Source organism: Emys orbicularis, chromosome 1 (assembly GCF_028017835.1).
Source record: "Emys orbicularis isolate rEmyOrb1 chromosome 1, rEmyOrb1.hap1, whole genome shotgun sequence".
Lineage (NCBI taxonomy): Eukaryota > Metazoa > Chordata > Testudines > Emydidae > Emys > Emys orbicularis.
The window spans coordinates 233,053,037-233,079,971 of NC_088683.1; the positions used below are offsets into that span (position 1 = coordinate 233,053,037).

The 26,935-nt window shown below is 43.0% G+C and overlaps 1 protein-coding gene across 1 annotated transcript in view; it reads right to left on the reverse strand.

Annotated features, from left to right (window-relative positions):
- FRMPD4 (FERM and PDZ domain containing 4) overlaps positions 1–26,935 on the reverse strand; it is a 436,947-nt gene that overhangs the window by 164,245 nt on the left and 245,767 nt on the right. Inside the window, exon 3 of the mRNA XM_065415057.1 lies at positions 2,295–2,411. Coding sequence (XP_065271129.1) covers positions 2,295–2,411 — 117 coding nt within the window. The remainder of the gene's footprint in view (positions 1–2,294; positions 2,412–26,935) is intronic.

Here is a 26,935-nt window from a genome sequence, read left to right on the forward strand (position 1 = left end):
AGGACTCGGCGCACAGGCTCCCCCTCCTTCCCCTGCCTCCCGAACGCCGCATACCTGCTGATTGCCGTGGGCAGGAGGCGGGGGGGGGGGGGGGGAGAGCCTGCGGGCCGAGTCCTTGCTCCTCCCCGCTCCCTCCTGCCCCCTGAACGTCACAAGCCAGCTGATTGCCACCGGCAGGAGGGAGGGGGAGGAGCGAGGACTCGGCGCGCAGGCTCCCCCCTTCCTCCCCTGCCTCCTCCCCGTGGTAATCAGCTGGCTTGCGGCGTTCGGGAGGCAGAAGGAGCCTGCGCGCCATGTCCTCACTCCTCTCCCCTGCCTCCTGAACGCTGCAAGCCAGCTGATTGCCGTGGGCAGGAGGCAGGGGAGGGAGGGGGGAGGAGGGAGGATGCCGCATGCGGAGTAAAGGGGGAGGAGGGGCGGAGAGAAGAGGCAGGTTAAGGGTGGGGGTTTGGGGGAAGGGGTGACGTGGGCAGGCCAAGGGTTGAGCCCCCCGCCCCTGGTGCTTGCAGAGTAGGGGAAGCTGCCGCTGCTGCGCAATGTGCTTGTCCTAGCCTACAGCACTTTCAGCCTCCTTGCCTGCCTCATTGTCTCCAGTGCCAGTGGGCTGTGCCTGTGTGGGGTAAGGCAGGGGCACCTCCCAACTATAGTACTGTACTGTATGGCAAAAAAAAATTTCCCTGGAACCTAACCCCCCCCCCATTTACATTCATTCTTCTGGGGAAATTGGATTTGCTTAACATCGTTTCACTTAAAGTCGCATTTTTCAGGAACATAACTACAGCGTTAAGTGAGGAGTTACTGTACTGACACACACATTCCAGCCTGTAAGGTCATGTGATATATGAGTAAGTTTTGGATTGGGAAAAATGCTCAAGTCCAGGGATGAGAACTAATGGCTGTGGGCGAGGGTGGCTAGGGTAGGCTACACCATCTCAATCCTGGGCTGGTTTAGAGCCCTTGGTATAATTTAAACACCCTGAGGACTGTTTAAATTTCTGTCCCTGGTTGCTCAGGGCCTACTCAAAATCTACATGCTGTGGTCCTATCCCCAACACACCCTTCTTGCCTCCATTATGTCTTCTATGCCTATGAGTGAGTTCTTAGTCTGTCTGCCTCAGTTTTTGTGCTAGGAGAATTCTCCTTTAACTAGATTCACAGCTTTCAGGGCTCCTTTATAACATTCCAACCCTTTCACCCTGTGTAAAGAGTGTGGCGTGGGGATGAGGATCTCACCCCAGATTTTCAAAGGAGCTCAGCACCCAGAGCGCCCATTAAGAACAATTAACCAAGTTAGAACCATGGGAGCTGCTGGGTGCTAGGGCCTTTTGAAATTTTGGACACTTAATTTAGGTGCCTTAACAAGAGCTGAGCTCTTCAGAAATTCTGACCACCAGTTCTAGGTGTTGAGCACTTTTGAAATCCTGCTTCTTAAAAAACACTTAGCCTGGTCTTTGCAGAAGTAAATTAGACTAATAGCAACAAATAGAGTAAAACCAAATGATGGTTCTGCTATTTCAGCTCCATTTGTTCTTAGCAAAAAAGTGTTCCAAACTACAATCCAAACCAGAGCTCCACTTACTTAGATAGGAAAATCTATTTTAATCAGAGGCACATAAAAAGAGTTCAAAAGAGTAATTATGGAAAGTTTTAAAGGGGAAAAAAAGCAAACATAACCTTTGTTTACAATCTAATCATTCCTTTTAATTTCTCTTACAATCCTTTAAACCCAGAGGCAAAGGATCATGGATCTTAGCTGTGCAAGCAAATGGAAATCTAAGAATTAGATTACACACTAGATAGGATCAAAGAACTTATTTTCTCTTTGCCAGTATGATGAATGTATTAGGCAAACTAAAAGGGATCACATGTCAGAGATAGAGCAGATTTGTTAGTCCCAGTCAAAACTGATCTTTTGCCTCATTCTTTAAACCTGGGGGGGATGTTTTGTGAATCATATTTACTGTAATTCTTCACTGTAAGGTTCTTTTCTAGGAAACTGTCTTCAGCAGAACATCAAATACCAAGAAAAACAGATCCTTAAGTTATCTGTTTTTCTATCAATATCAGAAGATATCAAGGATATGCAACCATGAAAGAGACAGGATACAATACAGACTAGCCAAGACCATCTCTTTGTGCACAAACCAGAACAGTTGAGCATTAACATGGTAAAGCTGAAGCTGATGTCAACTCAAGGTGCAGAGAGAAAGAGTGCTAAGTACTAGAGTTATAGTACTGAACTGCAGCCTTCATCCATTTGTAGCAAAAGCTCATGCTAAATCTGTTCAACCTACTTGATGAAGTAGTCTCTCCCATCTCTGTTTGTCGTCATCTCCCATCCATAGGGTGGGCCCTGGTTCAAGCTCCAGGTTCCTGAAGGATGTGGCCAACCTGAAGACTTGGTCCTGTGGCTGCAAATTAGCAAAAAATAAACACTTAGAAACAAAGGAAAAAGTCTGATTTTTCTAGTCTATCAATACTTGCATACCACACGCACCATTGTGGCATCGGAGTAGCTTCAGATCTGTGAAATATTCCCTCCGACAATCTCCTGGTTGCAGAAAGGAGGCTTTTCAGTTTTAATTTCAATCAACTTATTCCTAGTAGTTATGAAGGAATGTGATTTGCAATCATTTATAAGGTCCTGTCTGTGACAGGGACTTGAACCCAGGCCATGGCCACATGTATCTATGCACACATACGATTATTTTTCCTATATATTGCAGCACAATCAAGAGAAGAAAAAACAAATAGACAAAAACAGTCCTAGTCTTTGCTAACTACTCTGTTCCAGTTTGATAAATTCCCAACACTTACAGTTTAATCACAGAATCCTTGTGGCAAAACTATGCACGTTAATGCACTAAATGGCACAAGAGGCTATGTAAATGTTCAAGTCCCATGTGATGCACACTCCTGTTACTATCAACCTATTATTTGTTTCTTATGTGGTAATAAAGAAAATCCATCACACTTAGGTACTGTATAGGGATGCTGTATCTGTTCTATATGTATTTGTAATTACATCCGTTTATTATCCATTATTTCTCCTCCTTCAAATAGCTTCTTGCAATTCACATTTTTCCAGCCAGCATCTTGCTGCTGATCTCCACTTCAGCACTCTCCATTGCTGATCTGGGCCAAACTGTACCACCCCAAGGAAACACCTACAAGAGGGGTACATGGAAGGTTCATCTGTGTTTCCAACTAAGGGCCCCATCAGCCTGGATAGGTTTTGGAATGTCTGACTTTCCAACTCCACACATAAGCAGGGAGGTCTCAGCCCCATGGAAAGTCAACTTTTATGACCTGGTCCTTTGCCCTCTCCTGCAAGAGATGTCCCAGGTCCTGTGAATAAACGCCACCACTCAGGGAGTTATAGGCACAGAGCCTAAGTCAGGACTCGTAACAGCATGAACTGAAGCACGGATATCTGTGTGGAGTGGGAAGGGATGCAGGGGACACCACGATACATCGACAGAATCCATTCAGAGACCCTCCAGACCCTGAAGGAGAGGGGATGATCTGGTCCCATTTTAGGATTTTATTATATATATATATATATATATATATATATATATATATATATATATATATATATATATATATATATATATATATATATATATATATATATATATATATATAACCCCACCATGATTACACCATGATAACCCAATTGATTACACCATGTAGTTCATACATGCTCTTCCAAGAGCTTTTCTGCCCCTAATTCTTCAACCATATAACCCATTCCTCTCTCTATCCTGTGCTGGTGATAACTTTTACTCATGGTATTTGTATAAGCCACATTGTAAGCAGGAGCCTCATCTCAAATTTACCATAATGACCACCGATGATGCTATTTAAATAATAAATAAGACATATCTATATCCACCTCTCTTAGATATATCTATTTCCTCTAGAGAAATACAGAGTGAAGTGTAACCTAGCGAGCACTTTTAAAAAAAAAAAAAAAAAAAAAAAAAAAAGAGAAATAACTGTCTATAGAAATAACAGGAGTACTTGTGGCACCTTAGAGACTAACAAATTTATTAGAGCATAAGCTTTCGTGGGCTACAACCCACTTGTAGCCCACGAAAGCTTATGCTCTAATAAATTTGTTAGTCTCTAAGGTGCCACAAGTACTCCTGTTATTTTTGCGGATACAGACTAACACGGCTGCTACTCTGAAAACTGTCTATAGGTAACTCGACAATTCATTCCAAACAGTGTACATAGTTTGTCTTTCCCAAAGGAGTAATGAATCATTAAAAACAAACAAACTAACCTCTTTTTCATTATTTGAAGGCTTAATCACTATTGAGGAAAGATACAGTGCTTCAAAATATAATTTACATGTAAAATAGAGAATTACAGTAGAGTACTAGAGATTGCCTGAATTTCATTACAAATCACACTAAGTAAGCACTGTATCTTCAAGGAGTAGAAAAACCATTTCAATAAGCATATCTAAACATAGGCATTTGCAATAAAACAGAGCTTAGTTCTAATATTTGAGTTTGCTGGAAATCTTAATAAAATTAACATTACTCATGTTAAAGAAACAAATAAACGTCAGATTTGCTACATTATCCCAGATAAATGCAACTAAACCATTCCTGATTAAAGTAGTTTAACAAATCAAGTGTTCTTATTAAGAAACAAAGTAATGCTTTTAAAAATGAATCTTCAATAATATTCTGTAGCATGCAGACTCATGTAAAACTGAACTAATGCAGTCTTGTATCCCTCCCAGAGCTTACAGGCGTTTGACAGAGGAAGACAAGAACAGTTGAGGAGCCTATATTGAAAGCAAAAACATCAGAGTGGGAGGTTTTAAAATGAGTAGTAAATTGCCTTCAGAATATACCCCATATAGTTCATAGACTGATGTCTCCAACTTCATGGATTTCAAATTAATACTTAAGAGCTTATCTAACACATTTTAACACTAATTTTCATGGTAGCAATAAAGCTACCTAGAAACTGTGTGTGTAGACATGTGCCGTAAGAACAAATTATCCCAGGTTTTTTATAATTTTAATACTTTTCACTTAAAAGGTAGACACTACTGCTCACCTGTTTGTACCTCAATTTGCCCCTCTGTAAAATGATACATTATTTAACGTTGTCAAACACTTTGAAATCTACTGTTAAACAGTGCTATGTATGAGCTAAGTATTATTATTAATGTTCCCATACTTCCCATGCACCTTTTCACAATTCATGAAGACCTAGATAATCTTCCCCCATCCAAATATAATTTTTAAATTGCTGCATTAATGGAGCTCAGGGTCAATTAACATTGATACTTCCCACCAGTTTGCACAGCATGAAGAATGAAGGAGTATTCTGTATTTTTTTTATAAATATCATATGCACTTCAGTTTAGCTGCTTGATATTATTCTGCCCAACTGCAAGGAGTTAACTCAAAGTAGGCTGTTGGGGAGAAACAAACAGGAAACAAAACAGTGCCAATGAAAAGGTCCTGTCAGAGAGAATATCAAGGGTTCTTATGGATACAACGGGGAAGCTATTAACTTTGGAGCCAGGCAGGTGGATATTCCAGCTAGACTAGCAAGGTTTATTCTTCTCAGGCTGGAACTTGGGATCAAAGAGGATACTAATCCTCTGAAAACTCCAGCCTAGAGATGAAGTGGGATTCAATGGGCAGCAATGGCTGGAGAGGAGTTTCTAACAAGGAGCCTGGAGGATGTTCCAGGGGCGGTCTGTCAACTCACAGCCCAGGAGTTGGAATGGCTAGGCTGAGTTGAACTTACCTAACATGGAAAGGATAAAGTGCAAGGAAAGAATACATTGTAGGTGAGAACCAGGGGGACAGGCCTTGTGTTGTTTTATCCCTTTTACTGCTTACTATGTACCTTTGGGTGAATAAGCAATGTTTGTTCTGATAAAACTGTTGAGTCACTTTAATCAGCCATTCGTCTCAGACTCCCTAAGAGAAATTTTCTTGCAGTTGCCTAGTATAGTTGAGGCTAGGGTGACCAGATGGGGGGGGGGGGGGGGTCGCCGGCGGAGCAAAAAAAGAAAAAAAAGGCGGAGTGCCGCGAAATATCAGGACAAATTGTGTCCCGAACAAAATATCAGGACAGTCTCGATTTTATCGGGATGTCTGGTCACCCTAGTTGAGGCTGTCATGTTTACACAGTCAGAAAACAAGGTGGCTATGGTGGCCCAGTTACCCAGTCTAATAGTGGTTGGACCACAGAGTCCTCCCTTGAAAGAGGTGCAAGAAGCCAAACCTGTCACCTAAAGGGTGCACCCGAGATGGGACTAAAAGTAGTTTAAAGCACAGCTTGCCCTGTACCTGTGACAAAGTAAACCCAGGTTGGAAAGCCATTTGTTTATAGCTGGGAATCTTGCCTTTTTCCTAGTTATATATAAATGATCTCTTGGCTCAATAGTTGTGCCCCCCTCAACAGTTGGTCAGACTCTTCATCTAGCGCAACCTTGAGATGGGATGGGCAGTCTGCACGTGGTAAGTGGGGAGGAAGCACGCCCCCAGAGCAAAATGCTAACCCAAGCAATGGGAGACCCGGATTCAATTCTTGCTGGGCCACAGACATCCTGTGGGATCCTCAAAAAGTCCCTTAGTCAGGTATGACTGAATTTCCCATCTGTAAATTGGGGATGATAGCAATTTCATACCTCACAGGAGTGTCATGAGGCTAAATATGCTAAAGATTGTGCGGCAAGGTAGATTCACACCCCAGCTTGTTGCACACTAACTCTCTGTTTAGACAAGCCATTCGTTTACATCCTCTGAGTTTCATTTACAGTTTTTGATTCAAATGTATGGAAGCTTGAGTTCAAATTGGTTCAGGCCTATTACAAAATCCATGAAAGTGTCTCAGTGCCAGCAACTGAAATTATAGAGAACGGTTGTAATCTCACTTGGAAAACTATATCACAGCTCTATTTCAGTATATATTTATATATACACACACACACAGAGATTGATTGCATCTCATAAATGGTCAAGTCAAGCATGTTAGTCTAATTGACTTAACCATTCAATAGGTGAAGGAAAGGCATTGTCCAAGTTCATGAGGGAACCAGGCAGCCCTTACTGATAGATGCAGCCTGCAAATATGTGGCCTCAATCTGATCACTCCACCTCTGAAGTAATTGAGCTTTACTCAAAGATGGCATAGAAAGTCAAAACTAGGGGGCTGAACTATTGGATTTGTCATAAGATAGGCACTGGCTATGTCTGAGGCTTGTTCTTGCTACCTAGTATGATACACCTCTACCTCGATATAACGCTGTCCTCGGGAGCCAAAAAATCTTACCGAGTTATAGGTGAAACCGCGTTATATCAAACTTGCTTTGATCCACCGGAGTGCGCAGCTCCGCCCCCCCCGGAGCACTGCTTTACTGCGTTATATCCAAATTCGTGTTATATCGGGTCATATTATATCGAGGTAGCGGTGTACTTGGAAGTGAAATTGAAGTTCTTTAGGGGAATTGTCCAAACACACCTTGAGCTTCAGCTCGGTAGATTAAACACATCTTTAAACGGGTAGATGTGGCATCTTTTATACTTTAAGGAGCAGACTCTGCAAGGCAACTTGTTGCTGATGCCAGGAGGGGCAATATAGGACCGGAATGCCAGTCAGGCCAGGCTGCTCATTCTCCTGATACTTGTTATTTTACATATAGTTCCACTGAGCTGAGTGTCTACTAGTCCTGTATGTAAAGAGCTGAGCCACACCAGGAAGCAATACTCTGCTACAGAATATCAGAAGGCAAGTCCAGAATTGTAGCATCTGTAGATTGGTTCCCCACATTAAACCAGCTAGTTTGCTGATCAGATTGTTTCTTGTCTTTACTTTCAATGAGGTCTTGGTAAGGTGTTCCTTGAAAGTCAAAGTATTGTCCAGTGCAACACCAAGATACACAGACTTTGGGTTGTGAACCATCCAGTATCCATTCAGGAACATGCTGAGCTGTTTGTTGGCCTTTGTATGGTATAAATGGAAGCAGCTGGAACCTGTCTTTTACAAGGTTTAAGTCTCCATCTTTTGCAGTAGTGGGCCATCCCTTTCATGACAGCATTCAGGACTTCTTCTGGATGATGAAGTGAAAACCTGAGTCTCCTATTATTGGTAGTGTGCATAATATATATGGCTAGAGTATGTTATGAGTCTATTTATCACATCTACATGTACGTAGAGAGTCCTTAATCTACAGATCAGTGATCCATCTGGTCAATAAACACAGTATTTAGATTGAATAGTATTCAGAATATGCATGATTGAAACCATTACAAAAAGTAGCTAATGAAAAGGCATATTGCTCAGTATCTCCTTTTATACCTCAAAACTGAAGCCACTTAAATTTTTGAAAGCATATTTTTATTATCCTAATATCCAGCTGGTTTTAGGGTTTTTGTTTGTTTTTCCCCTCAAATCACTCCATTGTTAAATGCTAATAACTTAAAAAAACAAAATGGAAACTGGAAAACTAAACATGTTATTTAATCTGTCCCTGCCTCAGGAATAAAAATGCTTAGCCCAGTTCTCCCTCATTCCAGAAGACAAGAGCCTGCACTGAACCACTAGCCCTGTCAATCTTTCTATTTTAATGTGGGGGGGGGGGGGGGGAAGAGACTGCACCGCTGCGCTATCAAGATCAATTGTCATAGCCTCCTATCAAAACCCTACTGCAGAGCAAGACACACCAGCAGGCATAGAGTAGACACAGAAATCTTGTTGCATGATCAAGGACAGCTGAAAGGGTTGTTATCTCTGCACACACACAAAATGTTGAGGAAATATTTTACAAGGCCTGTTCTGCCCATATCCAGCAGCTATTCGGTGGAGGTGAAAGCTCTCAAAGCACTTGTCTATAGGAGACAGCTCTAGTTTCACATTGAACCATTTCTCACTCAACAAGAAATATTATACGCTGTGAAGGAATCCACCTATGTGCCAGAGCCCCCACTGTTTGGATAAAGTAATGGACAAGGGTCTGGACCTGACACTGCGTGAGAGAATGCACAGGAAAATAAATGAGATGTATCTTCTGATAAAAGAATGTGTCAGGCAGAAAGCCAGTCATATTTAACTTTAAGAAAACAACTGGAAAAAATACATTTTTAGGAACATACTTGGCGTTGACTCAGAAAAACCACATGACTCCAACAAGACAAATCTGCTCTTCCCTCCCCCCACCAAAGCTTCCCCGGGTGATTTACTAACTGACTCAACAAATACACCCAGAAGTATACAGCACAAGCACAGCTAGAGAAAATGAAGTGCATGAGTAGGACTCATAGACATACATTACAAATGACAAAGTCACACTAAGACCTCCAACCACCGTAAGCACGGGAGGGGACTCCTACTCACTTCAGACAGAGACCTCAGTGGGGCTACACACAGGCTAAAGTTAAGCATGTGTTTTCATGCTTTGATGGATCAGGGTCATAGCAAACAAACAAGAAATTGTTAGTTCTCATACACCACGTGCACCATTTTTTTGTATTCTCGGAAGCCCTACTACAATGAAACAAAGCTTAGGAAAACCATCCCACCCATGTGCTTAGGCTTCTAGAATTGAATTGATGGCAAACTGAGTCGGGGGGGGCGGAGGGGGAGGGAGAGAGAGAGAGAAACACTGCCTGTGCTGGGGGAGATGGGAAGAACCACTGCCTGGCCCTAATGTCACATTTCTTTTCATATTTACATAATTTGAATAAGGATACCTTCCTCAGACAAACCCCATGGCCTTTCAACAGGCCCTTGCCCCCATTCAACATACAGCTGTTTCAGACAAATACACAGAAATGTCACAGTGTACCTCATCTTCTAGCATCCAAACACAGTTTTCCTCCTGGGTCTGCTGTAATCACACAATACAACTAGAGTTCCACAAACAAAGTCTACCCTTCCTGGAGTGCAGATTAACAACATACAAAATACAATAACTCCTCATTTAAAGTCGTCCCAGTTAACATTGTTTCATTATTAGGTTGCTGATCTATTAGAGAACACACTTGTTTAAAGTCGCGCAACGTTCCGTTATAAGGTTGTTTGGCTCGCCCCGCTCCACCTGCCGCTCCTGCTGGGGAGCGGGGTAGGGGCGTGAGGGCTTGCCCCGTTCCACCCACCTGGTGTTCCACCTGGGGAGCAGGGTCAGGGTGTGGGGGCTTATCCCACTCCGCCCGCCCGGCATTCCAGCCGGGGAGTGGGCAAACCCCTGACCCAGCTCCCCGGCAGGAGCGCCGGATGGGCAGAGTGGGGCAAGCTCCTGCGCCCCAACCCCACTATGCCCTGCCTCAACCAAGCTTCACAATCATCATTGGTGAGTACAGTATTAAATAGTTTGTTTAAAATTATTTAAAACATATACTGTATATGTATATAATGTCGTTTGCCTGGCAAAAAAATTTCCCTGGAACCTAACCCCCCCCCACCCCCATTTACATTAATTCTTATGGGGAAATTGGATTCGCTTAACATCATTTCGCTTAAAGTAACATTTTCCAGGAACATAACTACAATGTTAAGCGAGGAGTTATTGTATGTCTCAACACTTGTACTGGAAAACCCCAACCATTCACACCGCCTCCTCAGGCTGTCCCATCCCTCTCACTGGGGCTACAAAGAGCCCTTCTACCTTTGTGTCATAGGTTCACAAAGTCCTACCCCCTAGTTGCCTGGGTTCACCTATTGGCACAGGGGTTCCAGGAAGTAGTCACCCTTCCCTGGAGAAACGGAACAACTAAACTGTTCCCTTTCAGGTCTCTCAGCACAGACACTCCCAATTATTAATAATAATTAATAGCTCATAAATCTATGAATTATTCCTTGCTCTCTACAGGTCTCGCATGGCAATGCAAAATAGCTTGGTTTTTATTCTCCTTCCTCCCAGCCTACAAGTCTAATGGCACTAGAAATCCCAGAATTCCTATAAAAATCAGGCAGAAACCCGAGCTTAATACTGAACCCCTACAAAAGGGCATAGCTCGCCGTGTGACAAGGTTCATCTCCCTCTAATAAGTTCTAGCTCCCAATTCATCCACTGACTGTGTGAGCTTCCAGACTCATCTCAATGGGGTGATCATTAAGATGCCTCTTGGGCAGTCTGCTCTATGTCTAGCCCAGCAGGAACTTCAGTATGTACATTGGGCTGAGCATCCCCAACTATTGCTGCTGCCACTCTCCTCAAATGGAGGCATCTGCCACTGCCAGGCTGCTGGTAGAAAGAAGGGACAGGGTCCTGCTTGTTGCTGATCTTCTTGTATTCACACAAGAACCCCCTTGGTTCCTGCTCCCTGTGTGAGGGCACTCTAGCTGCTGATGCCTTTTTGGAAGGGAGGGAAGAGGTTTCCCAGTTGTCAGGGAAGGCTGTTGCCTGAACTACCTGCACCCTCTGGTGTAGGGGTTAACACAACATTCTCTAATAAGGTGGCTGGTGAGAGGTCAGGATCCCATCCCATCTGAAATCAGGAATCATAGAATTGTAGGACTGAAGGGACCTCGAGAGGTCATCTATCCCAGTCCCCTGCTGTCAAGGCTGTATCCCCACTTTGAACTTTAGGGTACAAGTGTGGGGGCCTGCATGAGGACTTCTAAGCTTAATTACCAGCTTAGTTCTGGTCCGCTGCCACCATTCCCTTCCCTGGGAAGCTTTGAGAAACTTTTCACCAATTCCCTGGTGAATACAGATCCAAACTCCTTGGATCTTAAAACAAGGAGAAATTGACCCTTCCCCCCTCCTTCCTTTCACCAACTCCTGGTGAATACAGATCCAAACTCCTTGGATCTAAAAACAAGGAAAAATCAATCAGGTTCTTAAAAAGAAGGCTTTTAATTAAAGAAAAAGGTAAAAATCATCTCTGTAAAATCAGTATGGAAAATAACTTTACAGGGTAATCAAACTTAAAGAGCTCAGAGGACCCCCCTCTGTCTTAGGTTCAAAGTACAGCAAACAAAGATAAACACTCTAGTAAAAGGTACATTTACAAGTTGAGAAAACAAAGTAAAACGAAGACGCCTTGCCTGGCTTTTTACTTACAAGTTTGAAATATGATAGACTTGTTTAGAAAGATGGGGAGAACCTGGATTGATGTCTGGTCCCTCTCAGTCCCAAGAGCGAACAACCCCTTAAACAAAGAGCACACCAAAGCCTTTCCCCCCCCCCCCCCAAGATTTGAAAGTATCTTGTCCCCTTATTGGTCCTTTGGGTCAGGTGTCAGCCAGGTTACCCGAGCTTCTTAACCCTTTACAGGTAAAAGGATTTTGGAGTCTCTGGCCAGGAGGGATTTTATAGTACTGTACACAGGAGAGCTGTTACCCTTCCCTTTATAGTTATGACACCTGCACTCATCAGAATTTGTGCTCCAAACCTTTTAAGGCCCGGCTTGACAAAGCCCTGGCTGGATGATTTAGTTGAGGTTGGTCCTGCTTTGAGCAGGGGGTTGGACTAGATGACCTGCTGAGGTCTCTTCCAACCCTAATCTTCTATGATTCTATGATCAGAATTTGTGCTCCAAACCTTATTTTATTCAGATGGGAGGCATCTGTCGGCTTCCTGTAGAATTTCATTCTGGAACCTGCCTCTAGTTTTCCCTGTAGCAGCAGCAGCACTTTACAGTTTTTAGATCTGAGAATTTTTCCTTTTTCATAAATTGCTCTTGCTCTCCCCTCTCTTTTTCTCTTTCCTCTTATTCCCCACCACCACCGCCTTCTTCCACTAGGTTCAGCTGCTTTTGTTGTTCACCTGCTGTTGTCTCATACATGACCCACATATCTTCATTTTCTCACTCCCCCTCCAACCCACATTGTTATTAACGCTGTGAACTCATTGTATACAGTCACAAGAAAAAACAGTTACTAACCTTTCGTAACTGTTGTTCTTCAAATTACATATGTCCATTCCATGACCTGCCCTCCCATCCCTTTACATCGGAATTTCCAGAAAGAAGGAACTGAGGGGGTATGGGGATGGCTGCGTTCTTTATACTGGCACTAGCATCCCGCAGCAGCTGAGGGCGCTCAAGTCACCCCAACTGGTACCCCTGAGGGAAAAATTTTTGGTGACTGTGCATAGGGAATGTGCACACCAAGAGTGGAATGCACATGTGCAATCACTCAAAGAAGAATTCTCTTTTTTGTTGCTGTGGTGGTTTTTGGTTTGAGGCTCACTGACCCCATTAGAGCTAGTCACAACTTCAGAAGAAATTATTTTCCCCTTCAGAGTCTAGTCTTGTGAGCGCCTGAATCTAAATTAACAGGCAAACTATGGTTTGGGCCTGGATTTTTAAAAAAGGCTTGTTTACTTGAGTTTCATTTGCTTGTCTATAGGATGCTGCAGCTATGCGTAAGGGACCAGATGTCCCGATTTTATAGGGACAGTCCTAATATTTGGGGTTTTGTCAAATATAGGTGCCTATTACCTCACACCCTCTGTCCCGATTTTTCATACTTTTGTCTGGTCAGCCTAGTTATGCGCTATTGTACAACATTATTATACAGAAAGAGTAAGAGACTATTTTTAAGAAATGAGGTGTGTGCTGGGTTGCTTTTCTGCTTAAATGGCTTTTTTGACCATAGGCTCAAGTTTATTCAATGTTTTAGAAAAAACTGGACTGGTCAGTAAAGCATGCTTGATTCTTTCTTGCTCAGTAAACAGACAAAACTTGATTTCTGGAGCTAGTCTTTTTAAAATGCCTCATTTCTTAGCAAATTTGTGCACTTGTAAAGTTCTCTTACGTCATGGCTAACACCTTTGTATGGGTGATAAACAAAATTCATGCTTAGTATCATATAAGCTGCGCTCATACTTTCCATAAAATGAGAAGCATCAACATTTAAATCCTATGCCTGACAGAACAGTAATTGGTATTAGGGAAGACTATTGCATTATACAAAATTAGAAAATGCAAATCTTTTTTGTTGCTCTTATGTTAAAAGGTCTTGTCCCATTCATGCAGCTAAATCGTTTTCTCCCTCCCAATTTTTCCAATGTAAAGCCCAATCATCTACTGAAAAGTCTCATTCATACTTAACTTGTGCTTTGTCCCAGAGTGAAAACAAGATCCAAATGTACAAAAGGAAAGCTATAGCCACTCTTCCCTTAAAAAACAAAGAAAAAACATCTGCAGATGTAGAGTTCATGTACTGCTCCTAATAATCACGGTTTATGGCAGTACAGATTAGATCATTTGGAATTTAACACTGCACATTTTCATCATATTTTAAATAAATGATACAATATATTAACTAGTTTGTTACACACTACATATTTTATGTAGCATAAAAACTTGCCATCTGTGTGATTCTAGGTACACTTTACATATTCATTAAAATCTGGATCGGCGCACTCCATTTTGAAAAGTGCACGGGAAATATATTTTTATGTGTAATAAGATTATTATTTATATAGCAGTCAGAGCAAACATTGGAGGTGAGATCTGAGTACAACACACACCAAGCAGTGTGATGCAGTGTTTGCAGATGGTATATAGCATAGAGTAGGTGTTTATTTATGAGGGAGAAGCAGGAGGGGCTTGCTGCATATTAACTTGAAGGCTGTGTGCATGTCCACAACAGAATGAGAGAAGGCTCTAGTCAGGAGTGGGCTAAGCAAATAAATGGAATAGTGTAGACAGAAGCAGAAGAAATCACAGAATCAAGGGGAGAGAAAAGGGAAATAAGGGGAGATGAGGACAGATATGAAAGTTGCGGGGAGCAATAAAATAAATATTAAGAAGAGTTTCTCCCAGTTTCCTTTCCTATACCATACATTAAATGAACCAACTCAGCAAAATGTCTCATAACATTTTCTATCTCTTGAGAATCTCTCTACTTTGGCAAATAAACTTTTACTTGCTTTCCCTATAAACATACTTAAGAGCTGTGTGTTAAGTGGAATGATGATCTGAGATATAGCCGGTAAGCTGAGGTGTACTGCTTCTTTGGAAGCAGTGAATCTGTGAATACTGTGACTGTCTCATGCAACAGGAGCTGGACACTCCCGGGAGATGCTTGGAGATTGGAGTGTGCTTATCATCACTAACCTGGAGAGAGAGAGAAAGCGCGAGCAGGACCAGCATAGTTCTAGAGCAGTGGTCTCCAAAACTTTTTTGATCGCGCACCCCATCAGTAAAAAAATTTTGAGCATGCACCCCCTGCTCCCGGCCGAACTGTCGAAGCAAAAAAAAGCGGCGCTGCTCCGGCGGCGCTCCTCCTGCCACGCACCCCGAAGGATCCTCTTGCGCACCCCCTGGGATGCGCGCACCCCACTTTGGAGACCACTGGTCTAGAGGGGAGTGTTTGTGTTGTCCATGGCAGATGGACTTGGGGAGCTGACCACTGGCAGGCACAGACAAAGCTTCCTCATGCCAAGGGATACTCCCAGGAAGCGTCACAACGGAAAACTTGTTTTCACATTGAGAACCAGCTGACCTGGTTACCAGAAACTCTTGTTGCTTTGATGAAAGAGATGCTTCTCTTTACCTGTGGTCTGGCTTACATCATAATAGGGAATGAGAGTTGAATATTGTATTTTAACCTACTGAGCTATTACATGAATGACAATCCCTTCTCATGGAGAATCATACTGACCTAGAAAGAAGTAGAAAACCTCAAATCTCCATATAGTTTAACCTATTTAAAGCACTCTGGACACAGGCACCCTTAAGAAAACAAATATCAGTTTGAAGAAATTCTGTGTTTCAGAAACCATAAGCACATAGTGCCAGGAAAACAGGCCTGATTCTCTGTTGCCCTAAACCCTGTGTAGTCTACACACCAGTGCAAATTGAGTGTAAACACTACCAAAGCACTAACTTTGCTCAGGTATAAATAACTACACATGGTGCAGGGCAATGAAAATGTTTGTATTTTTAATTTTAAATATGAAATGTTCCTTAATGAACATTTGGTACTTAGATAATCAAAGGTACTGAAAGAATCTAGAGCATATTCAAGGACCTGATGAATTATTTGACTTACGTGTTAAAAAGCTAACATGAAGTGAAAGCCTTTGGAGGATAGCCAACCAAAAAGCATCATAAGAACCCAGGGGTCACGACTCAGAAGGCTTGTTAAATGCTTGATTAGAAGTTATGTAGACATTGTTCAGAATCAAACAGAAGCAATGACAGCATGTAAATCATATACGATTAAGAAAGCACAATAAACAGGTACTGATACAGAGGCTGAAGATTTATATAGCTGTTTCATCCTACTGATGTTGAGTCACATTAAGGCTGCTGGAGAAGATGACTTCAGTGATTTATATTACTGTTTTAAATATGTTTATAAAGGCATCAAAGAATGTAGATGGATTGTACAAAACAAGATAAGGACACTTCAAAGTTGGCATTTTTTCAAAGAAACAAAGTGGCTGATACAGGAATTTGAACCTAAGGAGGAAGAGTCATGCAAAGTCAACCAAGATGATGACGTCAGCCAGAAGAAAGGAAGTCTAAAAGAAGGTTTGCAAAGACAGCATAGGGAACAACTTTTTTTAATCAGAAGAATTCATTCAAACAGCAGCTTTGTTTGCTTTTCTTCTTTTAAAAATAAAATAAATAAATAAAAAAGAATGTGCAACTAAAGGCAGAATTCCTAACACAGCCTAGCTTGGGAACTAATTCAGTGTATCCTAGACCCCAAATACATATGGTAGACAAAAGGTCCATTCATGTTACAGACCTTTCACTCTTCTCTATGCCAATTGACCTAACCACTAGCTCAAGGGTGGTTTTCAGAAGGAAAATTCTCTCTGTAAGCATGAAACCACTCTGAAATATCAGTGGAATAAATCACCGTCGATAGCTGTTCTGGTACTTGGCACTGGAAACCTGAAGCTCCAAAGAAGGTCAGAGTTTTCAAGAAAGATACAAAAGAAGAAAGCCTGGGGGGGGGGGGGGAGAGAGAGAGAGAGAGAGGGGTGGAAATAATTGCCAGCTAAAATATTATCTTGGAAATGAACAAAAATTAAAGTGAGTCAATTAAAAAAAAAGAAAAAAAGTTAAAAGTAGTTTCAGGAACTATACTTTCAACTGAATTACCCTCATAATTTTTGTGGTGTTACAATCACATCTTCTGGCTGTTTAAGATGTTTAAGATGTGTGAGAGACAGACACAAACAAAAGGTGGTGATTTACTGCCTATAGAGGGGAAACAGTGAAATTGTTTGCGCATTTACACAAAATGCTGTCAAAAACAAATAAGGTAAATAAACTGAAAAAATAAAGAAACCATTTTTCTCTCTTTCAGTTTTAGTGATCTTAAAATGAATAACACTAATAGGCAAATATTTGCAGATCAAAATGTTATTTTTTTAAAGTTCATAATGTAGCAAAATTAACTCTAAAATAGCACAGTGCTAAGTTATGCTATAACATCACTCACATATTGCATTCAAAAACATACATATAAGATAAACATCTAAAATTAAAGTTATGCCAATTGTGTAGGCTTCCTTTGAAAAAATAACTGCGGATATAATGATTGATAAATGGGCAACTTGCCCATTAAGTCTGAGAGACGGAGCAATAAAACACTTGAGGTAACACTGGATTATTGTGTGGGTCTACGGTGTAAAATGCTTCATTTCACATTTTAACCTTACAGTACTCTGTAGTAATGAACAATTATCAATTTTTTACTTCAAATTATACAGTCTGTAAAAAAAATCAGCAGAACACAGAATTAATAGCTTTTTTAAAGCTCACACTGGTGCCTTCATTACATGACCTCTCCTTTTCTTGGCAGTCAAAATATATGGTATGCTGTCAGATAGGTTCTAATCCTGCTTCCAAAGGATATGATTTGATGATAATGTTATTAAAGGACCAGAACACTAAATCAGCCCACTGTTTCCAAAGATTGTCAACTCAGAATTTAAAAAGAGGCCGCTGCAGGCTTTTAGATATTATGTTACAAATCACAATATTTCTCACTTTTTTTTTTTTTTTTTTGATTAGCAAGAGCTGGTGTATCTCAGACCTTAAACAGTATCCTGTTTTGGATAATAAATAGAGAAGGCAGCTTTTAAAATTACAGTGTGCCAGGTGTGTGGGGGGTGAGGAGGGAGAGGGAACCAGCAGTAGCATGGAATTGTATGATTTAGAGAAAGATCAAATTCAAATAATATTTTCCCTTTTACATGAAGTTGCTAATATTTACTTAAGTATAGGCTCATATCAGAAAACAAATTGTAACTAGTATCAAAACACTGGAGACAGTGACATATTTCAGTCTAGGTCAGATAGATCTGTGAATCATATCATTGTCCCAGCCACGTAGAAAGACTGGATACGATGGATGTGGTTGAATTAGGTTGTAACTTTATTCACGTAATGTACTTGAGAATAGCAGGCAATAAACCATCCCATCCAGGTCAGCATTATTTCTTTCATCATTTACAGTTATTTGGGAGGGCTGCCATCAGCCCTCCCTCTTCCCAATCTGATCCTTTACTGGGACCCTGCCACTCTCCCCTCATATAAGGTTTGGGGATGGGGGTACTGGGGGGAAAGCAGAGTGGTTGTCTCCCCACTGTATCAAACATTAGGCAACCCAACCCCACTGTCCCCAATTTCCTTAGGGGATGCCTCTCCACAAGACTCCTTCCAAATCCTGTTTACCTGCACAGGACACCTGCCAAACCCGTTGTCTGTTAAGTTGCAACATATCTGACCTAACCCTATCCCTGACCAGCTGTGGAGAAGGCAATTCCTCCTGCCTCCCCCCGCCTGGCCAGTGCAGCAGAGCAGGAAATATTCCTTCCCAGCCCCAAAGGAACAAGGTGACTAGTGAAAGGCCCACGACTGAACATACAAACCTGGCCTTATACTGATCCCATAGGTCAGAGCTGTTGGCCCAAGACAGAGAGAGTTCTTACCAAGGTGCATGGGTATAAAGACTCAACCTTCTCTCCAGACACATGTTGGGCTACTGTTTCCCCAAATCTGTTCCTGCCATGTCCCTTCCCCCTGGGCTCTGTCCAGGTGAGTTCCCTTTTCCCCCTCTTCACAATTCTTTTGAGTGCTGCTCCCTAAAGAGGCTTCACCTTCTTTCTTTCTGTAGCCAGACAAGGACCCACTGCATCATTTTCAGGTAGGTGTATGGTGATGTACTCACCACCCATAGTGCCCCCTTGTGTCAGGGTGCGATGCTGCAAGAGGACCTTGTCTCTGGCGCTTCCTACTGGCTGGCTGCCTCTCACTGAATCTTCCATGGCTTGGCCCATTGGCCAAGTCACATAAAGTCCAGTCCCCTTCTGGGATAACAAAAGGTCCAACTAGAACTCAAAGGTATATGTCCAAATAATAATTCTTCCACTCCTCTTGGGCACCACCCAAGTGTTCTTACTGGCCCTCCCTCAGGTCCTCCCTCCCAGGAGCCTTAATCTGCGTATACTATTGCATACCCCATCCTTAGGGACTGGTAGGGGAACCAAGGCCTACCCTCTACTCTGGGATCCAGCCCAGGGATCCTGCATTAAATAGCTTTGTCTGTTCCTTCAGACGTGCTGCTGTTTCCCTGGGCCACTTCCTACCTATAAGTCCCCTTAGCTGCTTCCCTACAGCCTGTGCTTAACACAGCCTCCCTTTGGTACTTGGGCCTGGGGCTTCTCCCTCCCCAGCTGACCTAATAAGTCTTCCACTTCTTATGGGCTCCAATAAAGTGCTTTTACTGACCTACCTGAGGGCCTCCCCCACAGGAACTCTGCTGGTTCTCCTACCTGCAGAAGAGTTGCTTTCTCCACAGTATCTTTTTATTTCTCCTCCCCCTCTGATCTCTCCACTCTGTATAGTCTTATCCTAACCCTTTCACAGCTGGAATCACTAATTAGCCTTAAATTGTCCTATCACTATCAGCTGGAAACTAGCTGCTAGGTCACAGGCAAAGCTGAGCCTTGCTTGCCTTAAAGGGCCAGCCAGCTTGTGGCAATAAACAAATACAAAACCTGTGAGCATTTCCACTTCTAGTAGGTGTATCAATCAGTGCACAATTTAATAAAGAACGTTGATTTGTTCACCATGTTTTCTTTGCTAAACAACCAGTAGGGTTACATTTACCTGGACTGACAGTATTCACAAAATAATATTTCATTACATGCCTTGGAAAATGGGTTACAGTATATTTTTGTGCAATAAATGCCAGAGGTTTAGGAAATTTAGGTTTGTGCTTCAGCACTCCCATCAAGTGTAATCAGTAATCTAGCAGTACATTATCTAAGTCCTGATGGTCCAGCACTCAGAGATTAAAGCAATTACAATGCATTAGCAATATGTGCTCTAATTTTAGTTTTCCTCCTGCACCCTGTCAACCCTTGGATACAGAGAGACAAAAGTTAGAGTAACTGTCAAAAATGGAATAAGAAAATGAACAATATGTCATTGTTATTCCATTGGAGAATAAGCAGATTTCATTCCTAATCATTTTCTTCATCCATCATGTCCTTTAATATGCTGCATTATATCACAGCAATCTCCTGGCTCCTATCTACCATTCATATCTACCAATCCCACCATGTTGCTTTGATTTTCAATTGCTCAGTCATTTATGCCAGCAGAGAGGTCAAAATACTTATGCATGGGACCACAAATAAAAGGCTTTTAAAACTGAAATGAAAGCTATGCTAAGGAGAAATAAAGAGGTGTATTTTTAAATGCATTCACATGACTGCATCATTGTCTTTGATTTTCCTTTAGTGTCAAGAACCAGGTTTATTAGAGAGACAGGTGATGATGTAGTATCTTTTATTGGACCAAATTCTGCTGCTGAGACAGACAAGCTTTCGAGCTTACACAAAGCTCTTCTTCAGGTCTGGCAACAACACTGCATGAGAGCCAGGTTTGGCATTTAACTGGAATGCCATTTTTCATACCAGTTCTCTCAAATAGATGGGTTTTAACCTGAACACACAGTTTCTTTTATATACATTGAACAGCAAAGACCATGACTAAATTCAAGATGCTCAGCTCAATGTTAAAGACAAACCCAGCAGGTTACAAATGGTGCACTTTTTAATGCCTCACGTTTTAACAGATATTTTCATACTTCACAGATCTTTTTCTGCACTACACTGCGAAACTAAAAAGTTCCTACTGCTACAAAGGTATGTGACACAGCTAGCTTTAGTTCACTTGCATACAGTGGAAGACTGTTTGGAAAACAAAGTTGCTGCTTAGAATTTTTGCTTTACTGTTTCATGGCCTACACTTTGATCTCACTTGTAGATACATTTCTTTTCCATTGATTTTAAGATGAAAACTAAACAGAAAATGTGATGTAAAAATGTATCTGTAACTCTCGAAGAAGAAACGGAGGTTACTTACTTGTAAATGGAAGTTCCTCAAGATGCTTGCTCCCTATCTGTGTTCCACATGTGGGTACATGTCCGTGCCATGTGCCCAAGTCCAGAGATTCTTAACAAGCAGTGTCCAATGGCCCACACATGCACCCTCTCCTTATATTCCAGACCAAGAGCATAAGAGGCAGTGTGAGCCAACACCTCTCCAGTTCCTCTTCTTACCATGACTTCAACAGGATCCAAAGCAGAGCGGTGGATAGTGGAATACAGCTAGGTACCACATATCCGGAAGAATTTCCAGTTACAAGTAAGTAGCTCCATTTCTTCTTGGAGTGCTGATCTCTCTGTGTATTCCACACATGGGTAACTGATAAGCAGTATTCAGACCAGAGGAGGGTGCGAGAATGTCGGCTTGAAAAACTGCAGTCCCCACAGCTGTATTTGCAGCAAAGGCCTCAACTAGCACATAACGTTTTGTGAACGTGTGACAGGAATACCAGGTAGCCGCTCTGTGTATGTCCGGTTTCAGTAGAGATGCTGCCGAAGCAGCTTGCACTCTCTCGTGGAGCATGCCCTTACCCCATCTGGGCAAGGGACATGTGCTAATTGGTAGCATGTGATGATGCAACCAGAAATCCATTTAGAGATTGTCTGAGAAAATACTGCTTGTCCTTGTGACCCTTGTTCTATTAGCAAGAAATAGAATTGGTGATTTTTTGATTGGTTTGGTCCTTTGTAGGTAGAATGCCAGCGCATGTCTGGCAGGGGTGAAAATAGAAATAGGGACTTACCGGTACGGGGCTGGGTTGGGGCCGGCTCTGGCCCCCGGAAGGGGCGGGGCCTTGGGCGGAAGGGGCGGGGATGGGGGGTCAGAGTCATCCCCGGCCCGCCCTGTACAGGTAAGTGCCCTCCCCCTCCTCCGCTGGGGTAGCAGCAGCAGCTGGGGCTCCGGCGGCTATTTAAAGGGCCCAGGGCTCGGCCCCTGCTACCACCCCAGGCCCTTTAAACCGCTGCCGGAGCCCCGGCTGCCACTGCTACCCCAGGGCTCTGGCAGCAGGGCTCCGGCAGCTATTTAAAGGGCCTCCAGCCACTGCTGGGAGCCCCAGGCCCATTAAAGTGCCACCTGGGGAAGCCGGGCCGCCCCGGTACGGCACACCGGCTCTTGCCGGTATGCCGTACCGGCTTACTTTCACCTCTGATGTCTGGCATCCAGGGAATGAAGTCTTTTCTCTTCAATGGAAGCATGAGGTTTCAGGAAGAAAACAGGTAAGTGGATAAGTTGGTTGACATGGATGAAGGCGAAGGGAGACCTTCTCCTTGTGAAAAATAGCATATGGTGGATCGGCATGAGAGTTGCCATCTTGTTCACTCTTGTGGCCGAAGTAATAGCAACTTAAAATGCAACCTTCCTGGAAAGGTGGGGCATGTGGCCAAAGGTTCAAATGTTGGTCTGATGAGTACTGACAAATCTGTGGTCCCATTGGGGTGTAGGCTTAACCACTGGCAGAAAGGTCCTGACTAGGCCCTTCAGGAATTTAACTGTTGTTGTGTGAGTAAAAATGGAATGCCCATCTACTGGAGGAAAGAAGGCATTAATCACTGCTTGATGGACTTGCAATGAGCAAAGGGAAAGACCTGAGTTCTTCAGTGACAGGAGATAACCTAAAATGATTGGAATATCTGCAGAGTCTGAGGAAGACGGATTGTGCTTTGGTTAGGTAGAGAAATGTCTCCATTTAGATAGTTAGCAGGTCCTAGTTGAATCTTTCCTACTCTGAGTAAGAATGGCTTGGATGATTTCCGAACGTGAGCATTCTAGATCGAATGCCCATCCAAAATCCAGGCTATGAGGCTAAATGGGTTTGGATTGGGGTGTCTGATTTTGCCATCTTCCTGAGTTTGAAAATCCAGGAAAAGACGTATCCTGAGGAGAGGACAGGCTGACATTCTTAGATGTTCTGGGAACCAAAACTGTCAGTTGGGTGCTATGAGAATGACTCTAGCCCTGTCATAATGGATCTTTCACAAGACCTGTAGTAGCAGGGGGATGGGAGGAAAGGCATGTCTGAGTTGGTCTGTCCATGATAATAAGAAAGCATCACCCTGGGAGTCGTGACCCACAGTTGCTCTGGAGGTTTCCTATTTGTTCGGGACCTGGAAAGATCCTACTATGATGTTCACCATTTAGTGAATACATCACTCAGAACAGATTTATGTATTTCCCACTTGTGATCTGCAGAGAAGTGCCCGTTTAGGCTGTCTGCTACAGAAGTCTGAGCAACTGGTAGGTATGTGGCTTGGACAGAGATGTGGTTTCTGATGTACCAATTCTAAAACCTGACTGCTTTCAGGCAGACTGGGAGAGACCTTGCTCCATCCTGCTTATTTATATAAAAGAACATGGTGGTGATGTCTGACATTATGTGGATAAGGAATCAATGTATGAGAGGGAGGAAGGCCCTGCAGGTCAGTTGGACTGTTCTCAGTTCCAGGAAGTAGACGTACCATACCACAGGAAATAGATGTGCAGTCTGGACTCCCTGTAGGGTATGGTTGTTCAGGTGAGCACCCCATCCTAGAAGGGATGCATCTGTTACGATGGTGACACTGGTGGTGGGAGTGCTGAAGGGGACTCCCACTTGCAACTCATTCTGGGTTTGACCACTAGGTAAGAGAGGTGATGACGCTGGTGGGAACAGTCACTCTGGTGTTCATGTGGTCCTTGTCTGGTGAGTAGATGGACCAGAGCTAGGCCTATAGGCAGTGTAAATGAAGTCTGGCAAATTGTGTCACATAAGTACATGAGGCCATGTGACCTAGTAGAGAAAGGCACACTCTGACATAATGTTTGGTTTGCGAATAACGTGATATCAGATTGCTCATTGATTGAAATCCTTCTACTGGGAGGAAAGCTCTTTCTGAAATTGAGTCCAGTGTCACTCTGATAAAGTTTATCATCCTTGTGAGAGTCCAAATGGATTTTTCTTTGTTCATGCAGCCAGCAAGTGCTGCTAGAAGATGGAGCAGGAACAAAGTCACCAACCTGACCTCGTGGTTAGTGTGACTTGTCAGGAGCCAGTCATCCAAGTATGAGAAGAGTGGGTAGCTGTCACATCTCATTTGGTTTGCCACCACAGAGAAAACCTTTGTGTAAACCCTGGGTGCTTTTGCTAGTCCAAAGAGAAACACACTGAACTCTTAGTGTTTCTGAACTACCAGGAACCAAAGAAACTGTCTGTGGGACGAATGAATATCTACATGAAAATAGGCATCCTTCATGTTGAGAGCCACGAACCTCATTCCCTCCTGTAGGTAGGTAGATTATTTATGCTAGTATTACCCTCCTAAATTTTGACTTCTGAATGAAGATGTTCAGTTGTCGAAGGTCCAGAATGGGTATCCGCTCTCTATCTTTCTTGGGAACGAAGAAGTACGGAGAATAGAACCCCTTCCCTTGCTACTGAGGTGGCTCTCATTCTATTGCCCCTCATTGGAGAAGATAATCTGTCTTTTAGCAAAGAATATGCTCATGAGAGTGGCCCCCAAAGGGAGAGATATTCAACAGAATAACCATGGTGGATGATTTCTAGAACCCACTTGTCTGCCGTGATAGAGTCCCAGTTGTGGGTAACAAAGTGAGAGAGATCTTCCAAAGATTGGAGGGGAAGGGATAGATGTGGCTGGTATCAATAAAGATAGGCAGTTCTCAACTGAGGTGTCGAGAGAAGCCCTTAGAGGGTGGGTGGGAATGGATAGAGGTCAGAGTAGTAAAGAGGGCTGAAAATCAAGGTCTTTGAACTCTCTGTTGCTTGCCCAGAGGCTTGGCTGGACAGTGGTGGTAGAACATTTGTGGAGAGGTCAGTCTTGGCCTATATACCTGCCTGTGGTGTTTTTCTCTTTGGGGCCAGGGTTTAAATTCTCAGGGAGCATGGGGTCAATGTAGGAGTGTGGAGACTCAGTTTTCTTGCTGAATAAGCCTGACTCGTTAAATGGTAAGTCCTCTATGGCATTCTGCACCTTCCTGGGAAACCTCAGAAAGTGAAGCCAATGCTTCATAACTACACCAGCAGCTAGCCCTCTACATGCCGTGTCTGCTGCATCCACTGCAGCTTGTAGGGATGTTTTTGCCACTAGTTTGCCTTCCTCAATGAAGGATTGAAATTGGGCTCTGTCCTCAAGGGGAAAATTGTCCTTAAAGTCTGCTAGTCTAGAGTAGTTGTTAAAATTGTGTTTTGCCAACAAAGCCTAAGTGTTGGCAATACAGAATTGCAGGCTTGTAGAGGAGAATACCTTTCTTCCCAAAAGGTCCAACCTCTTTGAGTCCTTGTAAAGCTGGGGTGATCTTAGGATGTTGTGATCTTGCTCTTTCCATGGCTGCCTGTACCATCAGCAAATTGGGTGCTGGGTGGGGGAAAAGAAACTCTGCTCCCTTGGCCTGTCAGCTCTTTTAGGTGTGGGGGTGTAGGAGGCTGGGGTATGCCAGACAACCTCTGACTGGCTCCACTCCCAAGATCATGCTTGGAGGCGTGCTGATTGTTGGTTGGGGCCAATGTACAGGGGAGAGTCTCCTTGGCCCGGATCAGTGAGGTCTCATGGACTTCTGCATAAAATGTTTCCTCAGCTGAAGCTCACAAGCTTCATGTGTTTGTAGGGGAAACAAGCAGCAGATGCTGCACTTTGCAGAGATGTGAATCTCACCCAGAGAGTAGAGGCAGCATTGGCGGTCATCTTTCACAGAGAAGGAAAGAGGCCAAGAGAAACAATTCTTGAAATCAGGGACTCTGGGCATAATCTCAGACTGTGGGGATGAAGTGCCCAACAAGGGGGAGAAACAAAGCTATACTAACCATAGCATATAAAACTGAAACCATGCTCATAGCATATAAAACTGAAACCATGCTAATATAAAAACTATTTACAATATCTGTTCACAGGCTATAAGAAGCTGGAGAAATCTGTGGATACAGTGGATTCTGATTCAGGCCATGCAGCGGTAAGAAGGAACTGGAGAGGTGTTGTCCCACACTGTCACGTATGCCCTCAGCCTGGAGCACACAGAGAGCAACTGTGCATGTGCAGGCCAACAGACATTGCTGGTTAAGAATCTCCAGACTCAGGTGCATGGCGCTCATGCATACCCACTTGTAGGGTGACCAGATGTCTCGATTTTATAGGGACAGTCCTGATATTTGGAGCTTTGTCTTATATAGGTGCCAATTACCCCCTTACCCCCATCCCGATTTTTCACACTTGCTGTCTGGTCACCCTACCCACGTGTGGAATACACATAGGGACTAGCACTCAAAGAAGTAGTCTAATTTTCCTCTAATTCAATACATTATCAATACAGTGCTCTAAATGTGGCTGGTGCTTTAGCAACTTGTAGAAGAGAAAGTATTGGCAAAATAAACATCTGTTATTACATACATTCAGAGCTCTTAAGGTACAGGATCTATCAAAGGTTAAGTGTCTGGATGGATGAACTGCCTGTGCCTGTAAGACTGTTTTTTAAAAAAAAATCACCCATGATTTATGCTTGTTGTTGCTGAATAAACTAGAGTATAGGACCCCTGGCAATGCAAACCTCCTTTGGAGAGAAGTATGCAAGGTGGCCATTGCAAACTC